The 19774-nt window shown below is 36.8% G+C and overlaps 1 protein-coding gene across 1 annotated transcript in view; it reads right to left on the reverse strand.

Moving 5' to 3' along the window:
• Window positions 1-19774, reverse strand: part of TRHDE (thyrotropin releasing hormone degrading enzyme) — a 385721-nt gene that overhangs the window by 360175 nt on the left and 5772 nt on the right. Inside the window, exon 2 of the mRNA XM_012441402.2 lies at window positions 10898-11171. Within this exon, the coding sequence (XP_012296825.2) occupies window positions 10898-11171 (274 nt within the window). The remainder of the gene's footprint in view (window positions 1-10897; window positions 11172-19774) is intronic.

A 19774-nucleotide genomic window follows, 5' to 3' on the forward strand; every position in this document is an offset into this window, starting at 1 on the left:
ATCTCAGTGACACCAATCTTTAGAATATAATTTTGTCCTATCATTTGTTTTGTATCATGGTCATCCAGAGATTCTTCTCGTACTGCAGCACATTTTGTGCAAAACTTTGCCCACTATTTTATGCCAGCTGCAACCTAAACTCTACTTGCTTGCCCAGACAGTTACTTAATGCCTATTCCTTAATCCTCAGGAAAGCTGAGCTAGATCCATGTGGCAGCCTTAATGAAACAGGAAAACAGATCCTGGTCAGGTAAATGGTGTAGAAAAGGAATTGAGAGTCTTTTGACGAAGAGGATAAGAAATTTTGTATTATCTCCATGCTTCTAAAGAATGTGCCTTATATAACCCCGAAGCCCTCCCAAGCTCAAATCCTTTAATGGTTCCCCTCTGTCTAAAGCATACAACCAAATCTCCTTAACATGACATACAAATCCCTTCATGATCTGGCTCCTGCATAAATCTCCAACCTCATACTCACTCCCTTCTTCCTCAGTATTACACAACACTCTACCTCTCTTGGATTATAAAGGCTTGGCCAAAAACAGTCCTTTAAAGTAAAAGTCTTAAAGAACTGGAATGCAAAAGAAGAAAGTCAAAAAATAAACACAAATCTGAAGCCAAAAAGAAAGAGCAAACTTTTTAGTATTATCAGATTCTATGCCATTACTTTACTCTAGATATGCCCGTACCTTATCTAAGAGACAACAGGACTGGCAACTTCCTTTGCAGTCACCCAAAATTCTACCAAGAAGAGTAAGGGAAGGAAGATCACAGCCAGAATCATCCCCTTCCTCTCTACTGAAGGAAAAACAGACCTAGCTGTACACCATGCAATCTATCACACACATTATCAAGTATAAACATAGCATAATCATGGACATACTGACCAAACTGTTCTGTTTTATGATCTGTTTTTCACTTCAAGATCTTTCTATTAGCTCCATCAGCCTCTTCAATATGTAGACTCTTAAACCTCAGGGAAGTTGATAAATTGTGGATTATATAACAAAACCCATTATCATTCATCATCGAATCCACCATCAGCCCAAGCCAGCCACAAGGGGATGGAGATTTGCTGAGGCCCATGTCATTACATCAACATCCCAATGGAAACCTTGGGGCTCGATGGTTCTATAAGCTCCTCCATTAACTAAATTTGGCTTGCTCAGTCCTCCCCCTGTTCGATTGTTAACATGTCCCTCCAGTCTACCATTCTGTCTGCTGTATAAGTAATCCTTTTTCTCAATACTTTCATCCTTTGCACAAACCCCTGGCTCCCACTACTTCTGCCCACACTCTCATCCTTAAGCAGATATGCTCTCATCCACCCTCGGAGGCAGAGAGAAGGATGAGCACTTTCCCAGCTCCTGCCATTGCTGCTTTTACACCACTGTTCCTCCACTTCCTTGAAAACAACTCTCTTCTTTTAGAGTTCATGGCTTTCACTATTCTTCTTCTCTATCTGGCCCTGCAGGTAACACTCTTGAACGTTTTTCATAAATCTGAAACCTGACTTGCAGCCTTTTCAGAGATTCTCCTGACCTGTTCAAGGATCACCTCTCCATGTTATTGGCATCTGTTACAACACAACCTTCTGATTACTTTATTTCTGCTCACTCCGTAATTTTATCCTCAGTTCCCTTCATCCACTCAACTTTGTAATAACAGGCTTAAAATTTCTCCAATTCACCCTGAAATCTGAAACCCTCCTCTCTGTCACGTACAATCTTTCCAGCTCATCCACTTCATCTCTCTACTCTTATTTTTTTATTCTCATGGTGACTTGTATTCTTCATCCCTACTATGCATTTTTCTGAACATTAGTTCTATTATGGGGTCGCTTGCCTCCTTGCTTCTCTGGATACCATGGCCAATGATTCCAACAATACATTGGAACTTTCCTAACTGCTGGCCACGTGTGCCTTGTCAATTCCCCAAGTTCAATCTCCCTACATCTGCTTTTTCTATTCATATTTCTGAGTTCTTAAAACTTGCAGAAAGGCACAGCAGAGTGTTGCTATTTCCCCTAGAGACACAAGCCATTAAACATCAAGTAGTTCGTGGCTGCTTTCTGGAAACTTTTTGTTCTCTTCTTATAGATTCAGCCGTCCCATAATCTAAAACCCCTTGCACCAGGCTCTGAATAAATAATTTTCTTATCCCTTTTCTTAACTAGCACTGTTAAAAACATAGTCTACAGTCACTACATCCATTTCTTCATTCTACACTCACTCTGTAATAGAACCTATTGGCTCTGCTTCCACCACACTAATGAAATTTCTGGAGGCTCATCAATTTTATTCTTTTCTTTTTAACTTCTTAAACTTCTTGATTCTAATAAACTTCTGACCTGGCCATGTAGCCTTCTGATACCACCACAGACCTGACTGGGTGACTCATGTCTGACTCAGGCCTGGCTCTCATGCAGCAGAGGTGAGTTGGACATCATAATAGCAATAAAGGCACCCACATGGCCGCAGACCACTGAACCACCCCAGGCCCCACCTGGCTATGACTCAGCTATTACCAGCAAATCAACAATACTCAGGTGCTGCTTTCCTAATGAAAAACAGAGACAATTCTTTGTCTTTCTATTCACAGGAACCATCCCATTTCTCCTCAGAGTCTGCACTGGATTCGCTTCCCTGTTTGGGAGTAAAACTTTTCTCCTCAGTACCTGACTCTCTTTAGTAACTCTTTTCACTTACATTCTCCTGCAAACTTCCTTAAAAGTGATGATATTGGTATTGTAACATTTTCAATTTTTATTTCAATATTCGTCAAAATTATTTCTCAGGAATTTTCAGGCCCCACATATTAATCTAGCCAAAAGGTTTTAAAAACCCTTGACATTGTGATATCTCTGATAGGAATTCACCCATTTAGACAACCAGTGGAATTTCACTGAGTATTTATCATTTTCTATATACAACATGAACTGCTAATCTTACAAAGATGGTGCCTTCAAAGAGTTCACAGTCTAAGGGAACTGGTAAGAAAGTTCTATGAACAGCAGGAAGACAGCTAGCTATAAGAGATGAGTGTAAAAGTTTTCAGAAAGTAGAGAGGAAGAGGATGACTAACTCTTCCTAGGGTAGGAAGGAAGCCTCTACTTATATTCCTAAATAGCTGATAAACCAACTCTTTTGTTACTATTTCTTTTCTTTCTCTATGGGCTATTATTACATTTGTAATGCAATCTCACTAGAATGTATAATGACAACAGGACTTCTATTACTAATGTGATTTTATTTAAAAAAAATAGAATATATGCTTAGAGTACATTAAACTACACTCCACTAATTCCCTCATTAAAATAAAACAATTTGTTTTCAATAGAAAACTTCACAGAATAGTCCTTTGTTTCAAGTATATATACAGAATATCACATCTAGAAAAATAAGCATCAGGAACGTGCATTATACATACGTGTCTTGTACTCTCCTGGATGTGGGTATAAATATATACACACCATCACTGTAAATTTTGTGTGTCCTTCCTATTGTAGTCAGTCCACACAATACAACTAAACAGTATGTTTTGAGTACATGTAGCAGTTTTTTGCCAAGCATCCCTTCTCTTAAACTTCCTTCTTTTTCGCAACATATATTCCCACCCATGAGGTTGAAGTAGAAATACCATGTTCCTATCCCAGTGATGGCAGCGGTGGGCCATCTGGAGCAGCCACTGCCATCTCACTGGGTGCAGCAGGGAGGCACGGCCTGGGCTGCACTCCCCATGAAGGCTGTGAGAGCCAGGGACAAGTGGGAGCCCTGTCCCTTCTGAGCTGGGATGGGGGCTCCCCAGTGCTGCTGCAGCTGCCAAAACCAGGCTGAACACCCAGGTCTCCATCTCCATGGAGCAGGCAGGAGCCCCATCTACAAACCCTCCCACCCCCCAAACCCCCAACATAGCTGCAGCCACCCAAACTCCAGCTGTGGACCCAAGCATCCCTACACTATTGGGGGCCCAGGAAAGCCCCCCACTTGCCTTTGCAGGCTTATAAGTGCCTTCTCCCACTGCCTGGCTTCTTCCTGTTGTCCTTACCTGCTCCTATCTTGGAGCAAAGTCAGGGCAAGCTCCAGCATTGTCACAGCGCATCTGGGTGTGCACATGCTCAGGGCAGTACTGACATGCCAGCTCCCTGCCTCCTCAGTGCCCTCCAAATTTTGGGTGCCAATGAGTATAGGAGGGAAGCCACATGTGCATACTATACACAGTAACTAGCGATGATTATTGACTCAAGCCAGGGCACTCAACTCACTCCCTATGAGTTTGGGAATTAATAATGGTCAATTTCTTTCTTGGGGTCTTCACATCAGTATGCAAAACTTGGGAACTTTTGGCAAGCATATTCCAGCATATAAACCAAAGATAAGAGGAAGCCTGTCCCCGTAAGAGAGTAAAGTAAAGAAGAAGCATTGACAAAGACCCAAAATAGAATTTCTGAGCTACCCACAGTGCTCCAAGCCCTAAGTCCATCCTTAACCTGGGTTCCTTGATATACCTTGATCACTTTCTGATAAATTTCCCTTTTTGAGATGAATAGATGGGACTTAATAAACCAAAAATTTCTTCAGAGCAAAAGAAATAATCAGCAGAGTAAACAGACAACCCACAGAGTAGGAAAAAATATTCACAAGCTATGAATCTGACAAAGAACTAATATCCAGAATCTACAAAAAACTCAAACATATTATCAAGGAAAAAACCAATAATCCCATCAATATTAGACCACTATGCTATTAGTACAAGGAAGCTGGGGCCACTTGGAGAGACCATTGGTAGATGCCCCAGATGAGAGCCCCAGCTGAGGTTCCAAAAAACACACAACATCGAGTAAAGTCATTTAGTAAAGGTGCAGTCAGATTGCTACCCCCAGCTATCAAGTTAACCCCAATCAATGAGGCCTCTCCTGCTGAGGCCCTAGACATCGTGTAGCAGAGATAAGTTGTTATCTGCTCTGTACCATTTAAACTCTTCACAGAATTTTCATGCTCACAACACTCTCCACAGTGAGCATTAAAAATTGTTACCTTTTGTTGCTATATTTTAAAATTATTTCTTATTCAGCAATGTTGATTTGAACCAATTTTGATACCTGGAATTAGGGCACTGCCATAATAAAAGCCTTGAAATATGTGGCATTGACTTTGGGACTATACTATGAGTAAAAACTGAAAAAACCTTGGGATTATTAGCAGAAGCATCTAGGGCTTGAGGAGGCTGTTGGTGAGAGCTTGAAGGATAGTAAGGTAAATGTTACTGAAAGCTGAAGAAAAGGGGACCTTTGTTATATAGTAAAGTATGGAAACCTCATTACTTGTAATGCTGTGAAAATATAAGAAATATAACTACTCAACTATATTTTCTAGCTGTGGAGATTTCCAGGCAAAACAGTAAAAGTGCTACCTGGCTTCTTCTCACTGGCCATGAAAATTATAAAAGAAAAGAGATGAGGTTAAAATTAAACTGTCCAGTTTTCAAGCAAAATTTAGAGGAAATATAAAAGAGCCAGGACTTGCTGGTTTTGAAATTAAAACTTTTTCTTCTTCTCAGCCTCTTCAGATAACAGAAGATTCTCATAGTAAGAAACAGCCTCAGAAAAACAACAAATTCAGGTCACTGTCAGGAAAAAAAGGTCTAAGGATGAAGCCAAGGGCGAGTCTTTACCAAGACCTTAGAAACTCTTAAAGTGATGCCCCATAACCTCTTCAAAAAGGCAAAAGGCTTTATAAAGATCTTAAGGGCATGCCTCATAAAGCCTGTTAAATAAAAGAGCATCTAAGAATTTTTATTCCACAAAGCCTCAAAGTTGACAAAGGTTCATCTTAAAGAGATCTGTGGGTATCATTTTGTCTAATGGAGTGGATATAACTTGATACATAAAAAGCGAACAGTTTTTAACATAAGTATACCTGCTTAGGCTGAATGTAATGGAGCCAATACAAAAGAAACATAGGTCTTTGTAGGCCCAACATTTTACTGGTAGGAAGCAAGCTGAGGTTATTCAATTCAATCGCAAACACAAACTACAGTCATCCCTTGGTATTCAGGACCTCCCACAGAAACCAAATCTATGGATGCTCAACTCCCATATATAAATGGTATAGTTTTTGCATAGAACCCATGCACATCTTCCTGTATAATTTAAATTATCTCTAGATTACTTATAATACCTAATACAAAGTAAATGCTATGTAAATAGTTGTCACATTAGGGAAGAAGAACCAGAAAAATGAAGTCTGGCTCTTATTCAATACCAAAATAATGTTTCTTAAATGGTTTTAATCCACAGATGGTTGAGTCCATGGATGTAGAACCCACAGATATGTACTGGGTATACTTTTATGCAACTATCACTATTTAGTTTTAAACACAAACTACTTTTTAATTGAAATAGAAAGGATGGCTCAGAAGGCAAAACAAAGAACCCAGAGGGTGGGGCCAAATGCCAAAGAGAACAGTTCACAGGGACGGGCCATTCATCCATAATTAAGGAATTGGTAACATGTGCCCAGTTGGGTTTCAGAATTGCTATGGGCTAGTGGCTAGTGACTACTGTATCTTCCCATTTCCTCCATTCTTGAATGGAAATGGCTTTTGTCATAACTATATTCCAGTCTTATTATTGTCTATTAAAGAGAGAAAAGCAAGGTAAGATAGCTTGTATCTTTCGTTGACTGGTCTTCAGAGTGACAGAAACTATGCCCAAAAAACCAAACCCAAGTTATCTCTTCTGTGCTTGAACCTAAATTAGATGTTGAGGCCTGGACTCAAGTCTGAGCCTGCTGTTGCATGGGATGAGACCCACTGCAAGTATATATTGTCTGGAGGATGAATATTAGTAGTCTGCAGGTAGAGCGCAGACTGTGTTAGTTTTAAAACTAGCCCACACATTCTTTGACACCCCTCCTATCAAGAGCTGGGGTCTAAAGCCCTCTTCTGCTGAATAAGCACTATCCTTAGTGACTCACCACCAATAGAATGTCTTAGAAGTGATGCTCTGTGACTTCTGAAGATAAGTTTAAAAATTCCACATAACGCCCACCTAGTTCTTTTAGGACACGCGCCTTTGGAGATCTGAACTACCATGTAAGAAGACCAACCATCCTGAGGCCATCATGCTTTGAACAAGACCAGGCCACGTGAAGAGGCCATTCGTGGATGTATGGCTGATGGCCTCAGCTCACATCCCAGAAGACTGACAGCACAATCACCAGACAAAGATGGATTCAAACGATTCTGGCCCCTTGCTGTCAAGTCATCCCCCAAACATCCTACTTCCCCAACTGAGGCCCTAGACATCACACTGAGCACAGAGAAGTTGCCACCATTGTGCCCTTCCAAATTCCTAACCTACATAAGCTTTGAGTATAATAATACGGCTGCTTTATGCCACTAAGTTCTGGAGTAGTTTTCTATGACATGATAGAAACCAGAACAACCTTGTAAAGGAAGAATCCATACTTTCAGTTTTCAAACAAGAAAATCAGAATAAAAAGAAGTTAATTAATAAAGCTCACAGAGAAGCAAAGCAGAGGAATAATTCTGAAACAGATGAATCTGATTCTAAAATCAATGTTTATAATCATCATACTATACTATATTCCACAGAGATATCCCTACCCCTGTGTCTTTTCCTATTAACATTTCCCTGGCAAAGAATTATATAGACACATTATCTGCTTCTCTAAGATGAAACCGTCATTCAGGACCATACTGAATCCTATCTCCTCCGTGAAGCACACCCCTAGACTCCAAGCCTTAACAATTTCTCCCTCTTTCAACTAGTCTTGAACTTATTTTCTACAACTTTCAATCAAAGCAATTCGTTAATACAGAATACTAATGTTCCTAAGTCACAATTATTGAATTCATTGTTTTTCCTATACATAGTCATAAGCTACCCTCTGGATTTTCAACTCTAAATATCTATAGGATTGATCCAAACAGGAAATAAACATTAGTGAAATGGACTAGATGCAAAAGAACAAAAGTAGTCTGGACTAAGTTAAACTGGGAAGCAAATGCCCCAACACTAAGCTCTAACACAGTGATTTTCTTATTAGCATATATTACTACCTGACATAGTATATGTATTTTTTTGTTTATTGGCTCTCTCACCTCATTATAATATAAGCTCCCTGGGAGCAGGAACCTTTCCTGCTTTGTTTGCAGCTATATCATAACAGCCTAGAATAATACCTGGCTTGCAGTCAATAAATATCTGTTGAAGGAATACATGAATGAACAAATGTTAACAAATGGGAGTGTGACCTTAGTGTTACAAGAGCTTTACATTTTTCAAGAGAAGCCAGAAATAAGTAAGTTTATGTGCGATCTTCCACTTTCTAAATGTTGACAACTAATATAAAAAAATATTTAAGCCATTTTGGGGATGGGTAAACAAAACATAGCTGCAGCCTTGGATTCAGTCTGAATGCTTGAATTTGCAATCTCTGTACTAGAGGAATTTTAGATTTTTAAAAAATCTTTCTAATTACTTAGAATATTGTCTTGCAAAGTGTAGGTAGCTTGGTAAGCAAATAATAACGGTGATGAAAATGTCTCAAATATTCACACTTGGGAATCTGCTACTATTCAGCTGTGCATTATTAATATGCTACTCAAGTTCCTCTTTCATATAGCAAAGAAAATTGCTTCGGCTTCTGATCTGAAATGACCACCTGGACTTCATGTGACCATCCCACATCCAAGATTCTAAAGCTAAACTTCCACTCCTTCCAGCTGTTAAGTGTTGAGAAATGTCATTCTCATATGCTCCGAATAATAAAGGGGAAAGGCAGTGAAAAGAAAACAAATTAGATTTCTCAAAGGAGTGACAGAAAAAAAGGAGTCAAGTTTTAAACTATATTTCCACGGTTGATAAATAAGAGCTCCCAATGGCAATTTTGTTTTCCTTTTTATAGATTTTAGTATTTTTAGGTTATGCAATCTAAAATTTTATTTCAATTCACCTTTCAGTGTTTTCTGGTAGTGTATTTTATCATTTCTATGTAAAAAATTTTAAGCAGGAATTTAAAAATATTTATTAATTACTTAGAGATTCTTAACTCTAATAAAAAGTCACATCTAAATAACTGAAGTGTGTCTGGCTTTAAAACATGGGTCATTTAGCAACAAGCATCATTGTTTAGGGCTAAGAACACTTTTAAGATACTTTAAAGAAAACAAACTAGAAAAAAGAATTTCCAGTGTACTCTATGCTAGCTGACCTATAGCAAGTCAATCATCAACTTTTGTAGACGTAAAAGGAAATGAGATACCTTTGTGTTCCATGTCTGTGTATGGTCCAATGAGTACAGCCTCGAAATGCCCATAGAAGATATCAACAAACATCAGAGGAATTCAACATATGAAATGATTGTAAGTCCAAAGAGTAATATGCCTACTAGCCTTCTAAGAAGTCTGTATTTAAAACATGATTTTAATGATTAGATAGATGAATTCATTACAAGCGGTTTTTCAGTAATGGCATTGATTTTGTATACTGTCAGATTTTATTTTTTAAACAGATTCCACCATGATTTAAATTAAAAGTAACAGTGAGGAAAATTTCTTTAGCCAAAACTATTTTTCAAAATTTAGGTTATTTTAGTTCTATGAACTTCCTACAAATTAAAAATATAGATTTCTATTCACCTATTTTGCTGTGTTCAAGCAACATGAAATACAAAGTTTACTGGATGAGGAAAATCACAATCTGAATTTTCTTATAGACACACAAGTGAAATGGTGAAACACAGAGTTCATAGGGCACAAAGGAAAACGCCCAAAATTTAGGATAAAACCAACCGAGGTTTGAGCTCTAACATTTGCTCACGTTTAGACCTTGGACAAGTTACTTAATCTCCTTTAACTTTACTCAATTTACTCATTTGGAAAAAAAAAAAGTGGAATCATAATACCTTGTCTTAATGTTAATATAAAAATTAAAATAAATGCATATATATCATGTAAGCCATTGAAATGTGAATTCAGCACGGCATAGTCTATCCTAAGGCAATACAATTGCATGTGAAAAGTGCCTAGAATACCATGGTGTCACAAACGATAGTCATCAAAGAGAGTCTAATTGATTCTTATTATAAATTTAATACAGACAAGGCTCCCTCTATCTCACCCTTCCTAAGAAAATAAAATGAAATGAAAATAACTTGTAGGATATTATCTACAATAGAAAATCACTTACATGAAATTTTAAAGCATGGTATGTATTGTAAGTGTGTGTGTGTGTGTGTGTGCGTGTGTGTGTGTGTCTATAGATAGATATGAAATAATTGTAGGATAATATGCATGGAAATAGCAAACATCAAATTCAGGATGGTGTTGATCTCTAAGGGATCAAGATCAACGCAACGAGATCAAGGGATGGTTATACAGAGAGCTTCAACTCCACCCTATGTTTTACTTTCTCAGCAATAAAATTGGACTGAAGATGGTAAAATATTTAGTTCTACAGAACTGGATAGTAGGTCTATGGCGTTTACTATATTACTGACCACATTTTCTGTACATATTTAAAATATGTTACAATAAAAAGAAGTAGCTTTCCCAATCAAAGACAAACAGGCAATTTGCCAAAACCGACGACAGCAGTTGTTCCAGAGATGTACGATAGTGCGGGTAGAGATGAGGAGGAACAAGGATGATAGGGGAGGGAGGTGGAGGTGGTCAAAGTGCTTTATAGAAGAGAGGTTCCTCTCTGACACTTTGAAACCAGTAAAATATATAACCCCCCGTAAGCACTAAAGAAAGAATTACACTATATAAGGTGTAAAAAGGTTAGAAATGATTCATTGTTAATCCAGAAATCAGGTTACTTTACAGAGTGTACATTATCCAAAAACATCATTAAGCTGAAAATACTTACTACAACCCCACTCTTGGTGGTAGTTTCTCTGTATGTGAAGTTGCAAATTGCCCAGGCTAAATAATATGTGGACATGAGAGGGGTCTGTGAAAAGTGATCCGTAACCCATCCATCTTCCTCAAACACGGAAGTTTCCACTGGCATATTAGATAAAGATAAATAGGTTGCTTGATGCTTGATGCTGATTTTGAAAGTAGCCTTGTAGATTGGCTCATCAAAACAAGGAAATGCCTTTCTGGCATGTGTAGGCGAAAACTGAGTAACACCAAGGAATCTGGAAAAAAAGAAAATGACATTCTTAATTACATTTGTGTTGTGTGTTAAGTTATGGCCACATTACATGCTTCTGTTGATAAAATAATATATTATTTCAAATTGCAATATTTTTCTGAACCAAACTTAAGTCCATGAATAGCATGAAAGCACAATCCATATGTAATATACTTCCCCAACAATAAAAGTTTTTCAGGGAGGTTTCTGTCTCAATTAAACCAAATTCTCTAAACCCAGAAAAGTGCTTGTTAGATGAAACATGACATACTATAGGAAAAATAGCTCACTGGCATCACACTGGCCTGAACTGGAAAGTGATGATTCTTCTTTTTGGTGTGCTTCACTTTCTTCCCTGAAGCTGTACAACATGTAAAGACAATGAGACCAAAATCCAAAAACTGTCCTCAGATATATTTAGAATATAGACCATCACTTAGGAAATATCTGTGCCCTAAAATTTCAGCAAGACACAGCCTGGTTTTGTTCAGAAAAAGGATTTTAAGACCTGATAAATTCTGGTCTGAATTTTGGCTCCACAACTTTCTCAGCTATGCCATCTTGGCAATTATTAAACTTCCCTAAGACGTAGTTGGTCATTGCTGAAAAAAATAAATAATCAAGTCTAACTCAAAAAGTATTGTACAGCTTAGAGGAAAAGCAAGGCTGTAAAGCACCTATGACTGTGAATAGCATGGAGCAGTTGCTGATTCATATCTTCAACCTTTCTTGGAGCACAGGAACAAATGTTTATACTGAATAGTCTGGAAAAAATTGTTTTTTACTACTCATAATATATGTTATATTAATATATGTTAATATACCATATGTATATTGATATAAATACATGAATATAATAAGTATGTCAATGTGAGTACACGCACACATATGCATATATACAGGTATATATATGTTATATATGTATAGCTATATATATGTATATCTGAAAACTTGAGTGAAACATATATATGTATATACGTATATACATATATACACAATGGTGAAGCATTGTCTCTACTAAAAACACAAAATTAGCTGGGCATGGTGGCACATGCCTGTAGTCCCAGCTACTCTGGAGGCTGAGGCAGGAGAATCGCTTGAACCTGGGAGGTGGAGGTTGCAGTAAGCCAAGATTGCGCCACTGCACTCCCGCCTGGGGAGAGAGCGAGACTCCATCTCAAAAAAAAAAAAAAGAAGTTCACTCTTCTAAATAAGAAAACATACATGACAAAGGTTAATTAAACTTTTTAAATAATACTAGTTATGAAACGTTATAAGACAAGTCAATATTAGACTGTTAATAGAATATTATTGAGTTCTGAAGCAATTTCTTTAAAAGACTTGTTCCCCCTAAGTAGTTCTGCCACCATTCTTTTCTCCATTATCCATGATATACTTGGTTAATCTAACACGGCAACTTTCCCACTGAACCCAAACTTGGCCTCAAAATTACTCTCAGCACAGCACTTCAGGCAACTACTGCCAATCAATACGGGTTGACATGCGCATTGAATCTTATTGGCTATCCCTAGCTTGAAGAACGAGGTACAAATTTTTACGCTATTTTTAAATTATAGCTTACATTGATCATTGAGGACCTAATTTCTTAAAGCTTAGTTTTAGAATAAAGAAAAATAAAACCTTTTAAACACTAATTGTTATTCTCACAGACAAGGTTTTTGAGAGTTATCATGGAAACAGCATCAGGCTGCTACACACCAGGCTTGGTTAAGTAACTTAACTGTCTGACCCCATTTTTTCATTAGTAGAAGGAAAAGACAATGTTTTCTAGGCTTCCCTTACAAAAGTTAAAATAATAAAATGAGATAATATATGGAAAATAAATTTTAATTATAAATCATACAAATATGAAGTTAAAGCTGGAAGCAATATTAGAAACAAATTGTCCTACTGTCATAAATTTCTAAGTTGAAAAAGTGGATCCAATAGGATTAAGTGATTTGTCTCAAGTTATACAGACAATTAGCACAAAGCTGGGTCTAGAACTCACATTTTCTGAATTACATTTCAAAACAGTAAAATTAATTTTTAGCCGTAATTTATAAACAATGTCTTAATTCAGCTGTAGGTAACAAAGATTCTTCTTTCCCAATTTGCCAGTATCATGGTAATATTTTTCTTACTCTTTTCTGCTGCTAGTAATACACTTTCTGCTTAATGAAATGTCAGTACCTTTTAGTTAAAATGTACCTATTTACAATTTTGTCTTCCTATGTTTTTATCTTACATAATGTTCATGAATCTTATCTTTCAGCTTATTAATTAAAATGTCCATTAAGCTTAATATTTCTCAGTGAGTCTATTTAAGAGATGCCCATGGGATTTTATATATGAGCCAAAGTTATTCCCTTTTAACTTTGAAATATCTGAGAACTCCATTTCAATCACTGAATGAATACTGTCTGCTATCTGAGAGCTTTATGCTATACAGGCTGAGTATCTCTTATCCGAAATGTTTTGGACCAAAAGTGTTTCAGAATTTGGATTTTTTTTTCAGATATTAGAATATATGAATTTCATACTAAAAGCTGAGCATCTTTAACCCAAAAATCCTAATAAAAAATGTTCTAATAAGCATTTTCTTTGAGCATCATGTTGGTGCTCAAAAAGTTTTGGGTTTTGTAACACTTTAAATTTTGGATTTTTAGAGTGGGGATACTCACCTTGTATTAGGTAGTCTGTATAATTTTTTAAGTTATTACCAACTTTGTATTCAAGGCCTTTGCAGTCTAATTGAAAAATATATTTTCCATGAAATATATATATATGTATAATATTTTTCATGGGAAATGAAAGGACAGCTAATAATACTAGGGGAAGAGTTCTATAAGAGTTCAACAGAGAGGTTGTAATTAGAATGAATTAGCCTTTAAGTAAAAATCAAAGATGTCTTTGATATTAAGTAATTAGCGGGTAAGAAGTTATTAGGTGTAAAATATGTGAATACCTCTGGGCTAAGGATAATTTGATAGAACAAATATTTATGCAGAGAAAAAACATAGTACAGTCTCTTTTTGCCTTACCAAGTAAGTAAGTATGTTAGGGAAGGTAGCAATTTAAATCACCGATCCTCAGGGTTGAAAAGAACTATAAAGATCACCTAGTGACTTCTTCTGCAATTAATATTCTTAATAAATTCATACACACAGTATATATCTATGCACAGAGGGCCACCATATATTCTGATAATGTCTAAATGAGGAAATACCAATTTCACAGTCTGGCACCTGAAGATGATTGCAATTGAATTTCAATTCAGTATTTAGAAAATCAAAAAAGTCCCTTGGTAAAGAAGAGCAGTTGGACTAGATTACATTTAAGGTCTTTTCCAAGCTTGAGGTCCTATAACTGAACAAAAATCAGAAATAAAATATTCCCCAAATGTGATAGCTTTTTAAAGATATTAAATTACACTACCACTAAATAGCTTTTTACTACAAGTTCTATAATGCATTTGCTTCTTTTAATCATTCATTTCTGAGTGTTCAATGCTGGAGAGAAAAAGATAAATATATATGCTTCCTTCCTGCAAAGAGTTTGTATGCTAATAAAATAAATTAAACATATACCTGGACAGGTATTATACAAAAAGCCATGACAAAGAGGGAAAAAATGTATGAAGAAACTACATTCTCCTAAAGCAAAGTTTCTCAATGTCGGCACTACAGATATTTTAGACTAGATAATTATTTGTTGTGGGGACTGTCCTGTGCCTTGAAGGATCTTTAGCAGTATCCCTGGCCTCTACCACTAGATGCCAGTATCATCTCTCCCCAGTTGAGATGGGCAAAAATGTCCCTGGACATTGCAGTTGTCCACTGTAGGAAGAAATTGTCCCAGTTGAAAGCCACCAGTTTAAACAACTCAGAGAAGGTTTTATGAAAAAGAAAGCAAAAGAATTGGTCTTAAAACCTGGGTAGAAGTTTAAAGGTCAGAGTTGGATGGAGAAATGAGTGAGTTGACTATAGGTAGCACAGAAATAAGCCTTCAATAAAGTTTTCACTCACAGACTAAGTTTGTGCCCTGTCTGCTGTCTTGCAGATTCTGGTTACATCAGATCTCAGTATTTCAAGTTCATCTGTAACATCTTTTTCACCCTTGATACTCTTTTTTCTAACAAAAGAGAGACAGTTTCAGGTCAGTGCCCTTAACAGGCAACAATGCCTGTAGAATTTCAAAAATATAATTTTGCCTTCACTGAATATATTTTATGGTTGCCTTCAATTGGTGGAAGTGAGACTTCTCTTCTGCTTACTGTCATTTAAAAACATCAAAGAGGCCCATAGCAACAGTGATTTTGAGAATAAAATAATGAGTTTGGAGTGAATTTGTGGTGAGTTTGAGGTGGTCAGCAGGATACCAAGTATAAGAAATACAAAAAAAAATTAAAAATAGAAATATTTCAATATATAGTATAGACATGAAAATATATGTAAATACAGCAAAAAGTAAAACAAAACAGCAAAAGGCAGAAGGTAATGGGATAAGTATTTTGTTGTCTGTTATGCTCCTGCTTTTTTAAACAAAATCATTTTTATCTTTTCATGAATCTGTCTGTTACCATAAAAAATTCCACTTTCAAAAGTGACATTCTGGGAGTGTGATTCCTAGAATGTCATTTTAGCATAACTGGAAAAATGTGAATAACATACATGTATTTTAATTCTCTTCTATCTAAAATAAATTACTTTATTTTCTTAACAACTTGTCTATTTGACATTTTGGTTGAGCTAAGAAGGAAGGCTTAAAGCTCCGTGTTGCCTCTGAAGGATATAGAGAATTGATTTCTTCTTATTTCTGCGGAAGTTCACTAGGCAAGCTACTTGTGTCAAGTCATTATGATAACATTCAGCAGAAGTAATGCATTAATGTTGGTTGATATTGCCAACAAATTACAGTATGTGATACAAAACAATTTCTGCTCTATTATTTTCAGTTTGCCTTTTCGTAAAGGTAAGATATGCAGAGGAAACAAACATTTGCATAACATGGTTAGTATTCAGATTGATTCAAGGCATTTCACTGTGGAATCCACCAAAACCAAGAGAACCTCACAAACAGCATGGATCATTTGACAGGTTTCCTTTTTGGCCACATCTATGCATAACACAGTGGAAAATGATTTTGAACCTACTTCTATAGCAACTGCAATTTCTCTAATATTGCAGTAGTTTAAGATTGGTAATAAAAACTCCCAAGACCTAAAGAAAAGTTTCAATGGAACATCTAGTTACTATTCAACTGATTGCAGTAAGCGGACTGTTACAAGGTCATGGAAGTTACACGTGTCCCGTTTTAAATTGTTAATCCAAAATGCAAATTGTTACCCGATGACAAAATTCTTTAAGCCAAAATGGGTCGTTGTTCAGACTGTGTGTTTTTATGCACTTCAATGAGTCATTAAACCTCTGCTATTTCAGAAGGGAAGTACTCCTGCTGAATATTCAATACTATAAGCAAGTGTGTAGTCTATTTTTTTTTAAATAACCATTGGAGTAAACTAAAAACATAAGGCAATAATGCCAGCAATATGTATGTAGGAAGTGGTGCATATGTGAATAATCGTGTTATAAAAACAGAGCATAATATTCATAATTGTTTCAGCATTTATGTACTAAATATGCTTACCAAAAATAAGTACTGAGTACTTGATCATCATTGTTGAAGGGTATTATGAATGCATTAAAATAATTTTCTCGGGTCATAATATTAGGTTTTCACAAAAATAAAATTAGTGTCTGAGATTCATTTGCTTTTTTTTATTGGAGAGAGGCAAAACATTATATAAGTATTATAAAGTACTGCTGTTGTCAAAACTCACATAAAGTCTTGGGAACAATATCTAATGACTGAGATACCTTTCCTTGGTACTTAGGGCTTTTCTTCTTGCTATACTGGTGCCCTGCTAACCCTTCAGTCTCTGGTTCCCGCTATTCTCACTGGTAATAGAGAGCAGGGCTGAAATCAGATAGTTGTGTATTTCTTTTGTTTCCCTCAGTCTTTCTGCTCACTCAGCCCTCTCCATCTCACAGTATTTGATGCAAGCTGGGGGTTCTCTGGCTGAAATACCACAACCTTTCTTTTCTCTCTCTTCTTTCTGGTAACCAGGCTCTTCTTCTTCCTTCCCACCTTCTTTTCCCATTCCCTGTCTTTTGAACTCTGCTTAGGTGGGAAAAACAAACATCAGCCAAAGGAATGTCCATGGTGACCATTTCTCTACTGTTTTGGCAGCAAAGGGAAACCTCAAAGCAAGAATGTTCGTCCTACACAGCCTGGTACTAGCCCAAGTAATAGATCTCCAGCCATGGAATAATAAAATTATATTTAATAACTACAGATGTGTTTACCAATTATCAGACACTGTTCTAAGTGCTTTATTACTGATGTAATTGTCACAACAACCCTGTACAATAAAATAGCATTATCTCCACTTTCCAGATGAGGACACTAGACACACAGCAATTAGGAAATCTGGTCAAGGTCTTAAAGCTAATAAGTGGCAGAGGCAGGACATGAGGCCAAGCAGTCTGGTTCCACAGTCCCTGCTTAGGAGGAAGAGAATGACCACACTAAATACACACAATTTTCCATCCAGCAACACAACAAAAGTGGACTATTTTTTTTCAAGATATAAGATTTTTTACAATAATCTATTTTTAAAAGATGTTGAAAGCAACCAACAACCATAGTTTTTAAACTACTTTCTTTGTCTATCCTCTGACTTTTTTTTTAGTTGTATAGTCATGAGGAAAGATTTGAATGATTAAAACAAAACTTCATCCTGCAGCACACACATAGGTGTGCACTGGGAGGAATTAATTTATTCTGTCCCTGTACAACTGGGGCCAGAGCTCCATAAATGTCAGGTCCACCCAGGCATTCAGAGGCTTGAAGGCAAAGAGGGCAGGAAGAGTGAGCCTGGGTTCTTCACCCTAATTCAGCACCATGCAACATTGCCAATCTTACTCTACCCTCACAGTTCCACCACCATCCTGCAGCTGTGCCTGTTTGTGTACCATTTCAGGTTGCTCAGGAAACTGGAAAGAGCAGGAAGCATTTTTCACACTTGAATTTTCCAAAATTCTGCCGAATAAAATTCCACCTGTGGGAGAAAGTATGCACTCTCCCGTAGTAGAAAGTAGGATGGCACGGAACTTTGAAAAATCCTGGTGGAAGCTGGCCACTAATGTAAATCTAGGAGGAAGTAAAGAACACGCAAAGAATTAAGAAATGATGATGATGATGATGGTGGTGATGATGAAGATTATGCTTGCTGGGGGTTGGGAGGATGAGCATGGGGGCGAAGGAGGGATGCCCTTCCTTACAGACATAAAACATTTATGCCTTAAAGGTAAATTCTTTCTTCCTCACTGTTTTTTATCACTCTTTGAAGTCCCACTTAAAGAGGTAAGTCCTATTTTTGTAATCATATTGACCAGATGTCACCATCCTCAAGCACACCTAAAACATCATCCTGCATTGTTTTCTCAAGCCCATCCACACAAACAGTGGCAACAATCAGTTTAAAGAAACAAACATGTTGTACATACCAAACAAATACTGGGAAAGCCAGTATCAGGTCCATCTTTATTTGAAAGAGATCCAAAGCAGATAGGCTCAGTTTGGAGTTGTATTGAATAAATAAAAACAAAGGCAACTGCATAGGCAATAAAAGCAAAAAAATAGACAGATGGGATTACATCAATCTAAAAAGTTTCTGCACAGCAAAGGAAATAAACAACAGAGTAAAAAGACAACTTACAGAGTGGAAGAAAATATTTGCAATCTGTACATCTGATAAGTGATTAATAAACAAAATATATAAGGAAATCAACTCAATAGCAAGAAAACACACAACCTGATTTTTCAAAGTGGGCAAAAGGCCTGAATGAAAATTTCTCACAAGAAGACATACAAATAGCCAACAGGTATATGAAAAATTGTTCAACATCACTAATCATCAGTGGAATGCAAATCAAAACCACAATGATATATCAACTCACACCCGTAAGAATGGCTATTATCAAATAGATAAAAGATAATAACAGTTAGCAAGGATGTGGAGCAAAAAGAACCCTTGTACACTATTGGTGGAAATTAGTACACTATAAATTAGTAAAGCCATGATGGAAAACAATATGACGGTTCATCAAAAATTAAAAATAGAACTACCATATGATCTCACAATCCCACTATTGGGAAATTATATATCCAAAGAAAAATAAATCATTATGTTGAGGCCGGGTGCAGTACCTCACGCCTGTAATCCGAGCCCTTTGGGAGGCCAAGGCAAGCAGATCATGAGGTCAGGAGTTTGAGGCCAGCCTGTCCAACATGATGAAACTCTGTCTCTATTAAAAATACAAAAATTAGCTGGGTCTGGTGGTGCATGCCTGTAATCCCAGCTACTCAGGAAGCTGAATCAGGAGAATTGCTTGAACCTGGGAGGAGGAGGTTGCAGTGAGCCAAGATCATGCCATTGCACTCGAGCCTGGGTGACAGAGTGACACACTGTCTAAAAAAAAAAAAAAAAAAAAAAAAAGCGAGAAAGAGAAAAAGAAAAGAAAGAAATCGTTATGTTGACGA

Source organism: Aotus nancymaae, unplaced genomic scaffold (assembly GCF_030222135.1).
Source record: "Aotus nancymaae isolate 86718 unplaced genomic scaffold, 86718_ANA_hifiasm-v0.15.2.pri h1tg000016l, whole genome shotgun sequence".
Taxonomy (NCBI): Eukaryota; Metazoa; Chordata; class Mammalia; order Primates; family Aotidae; genus Aotus; species Aotus nancymaae.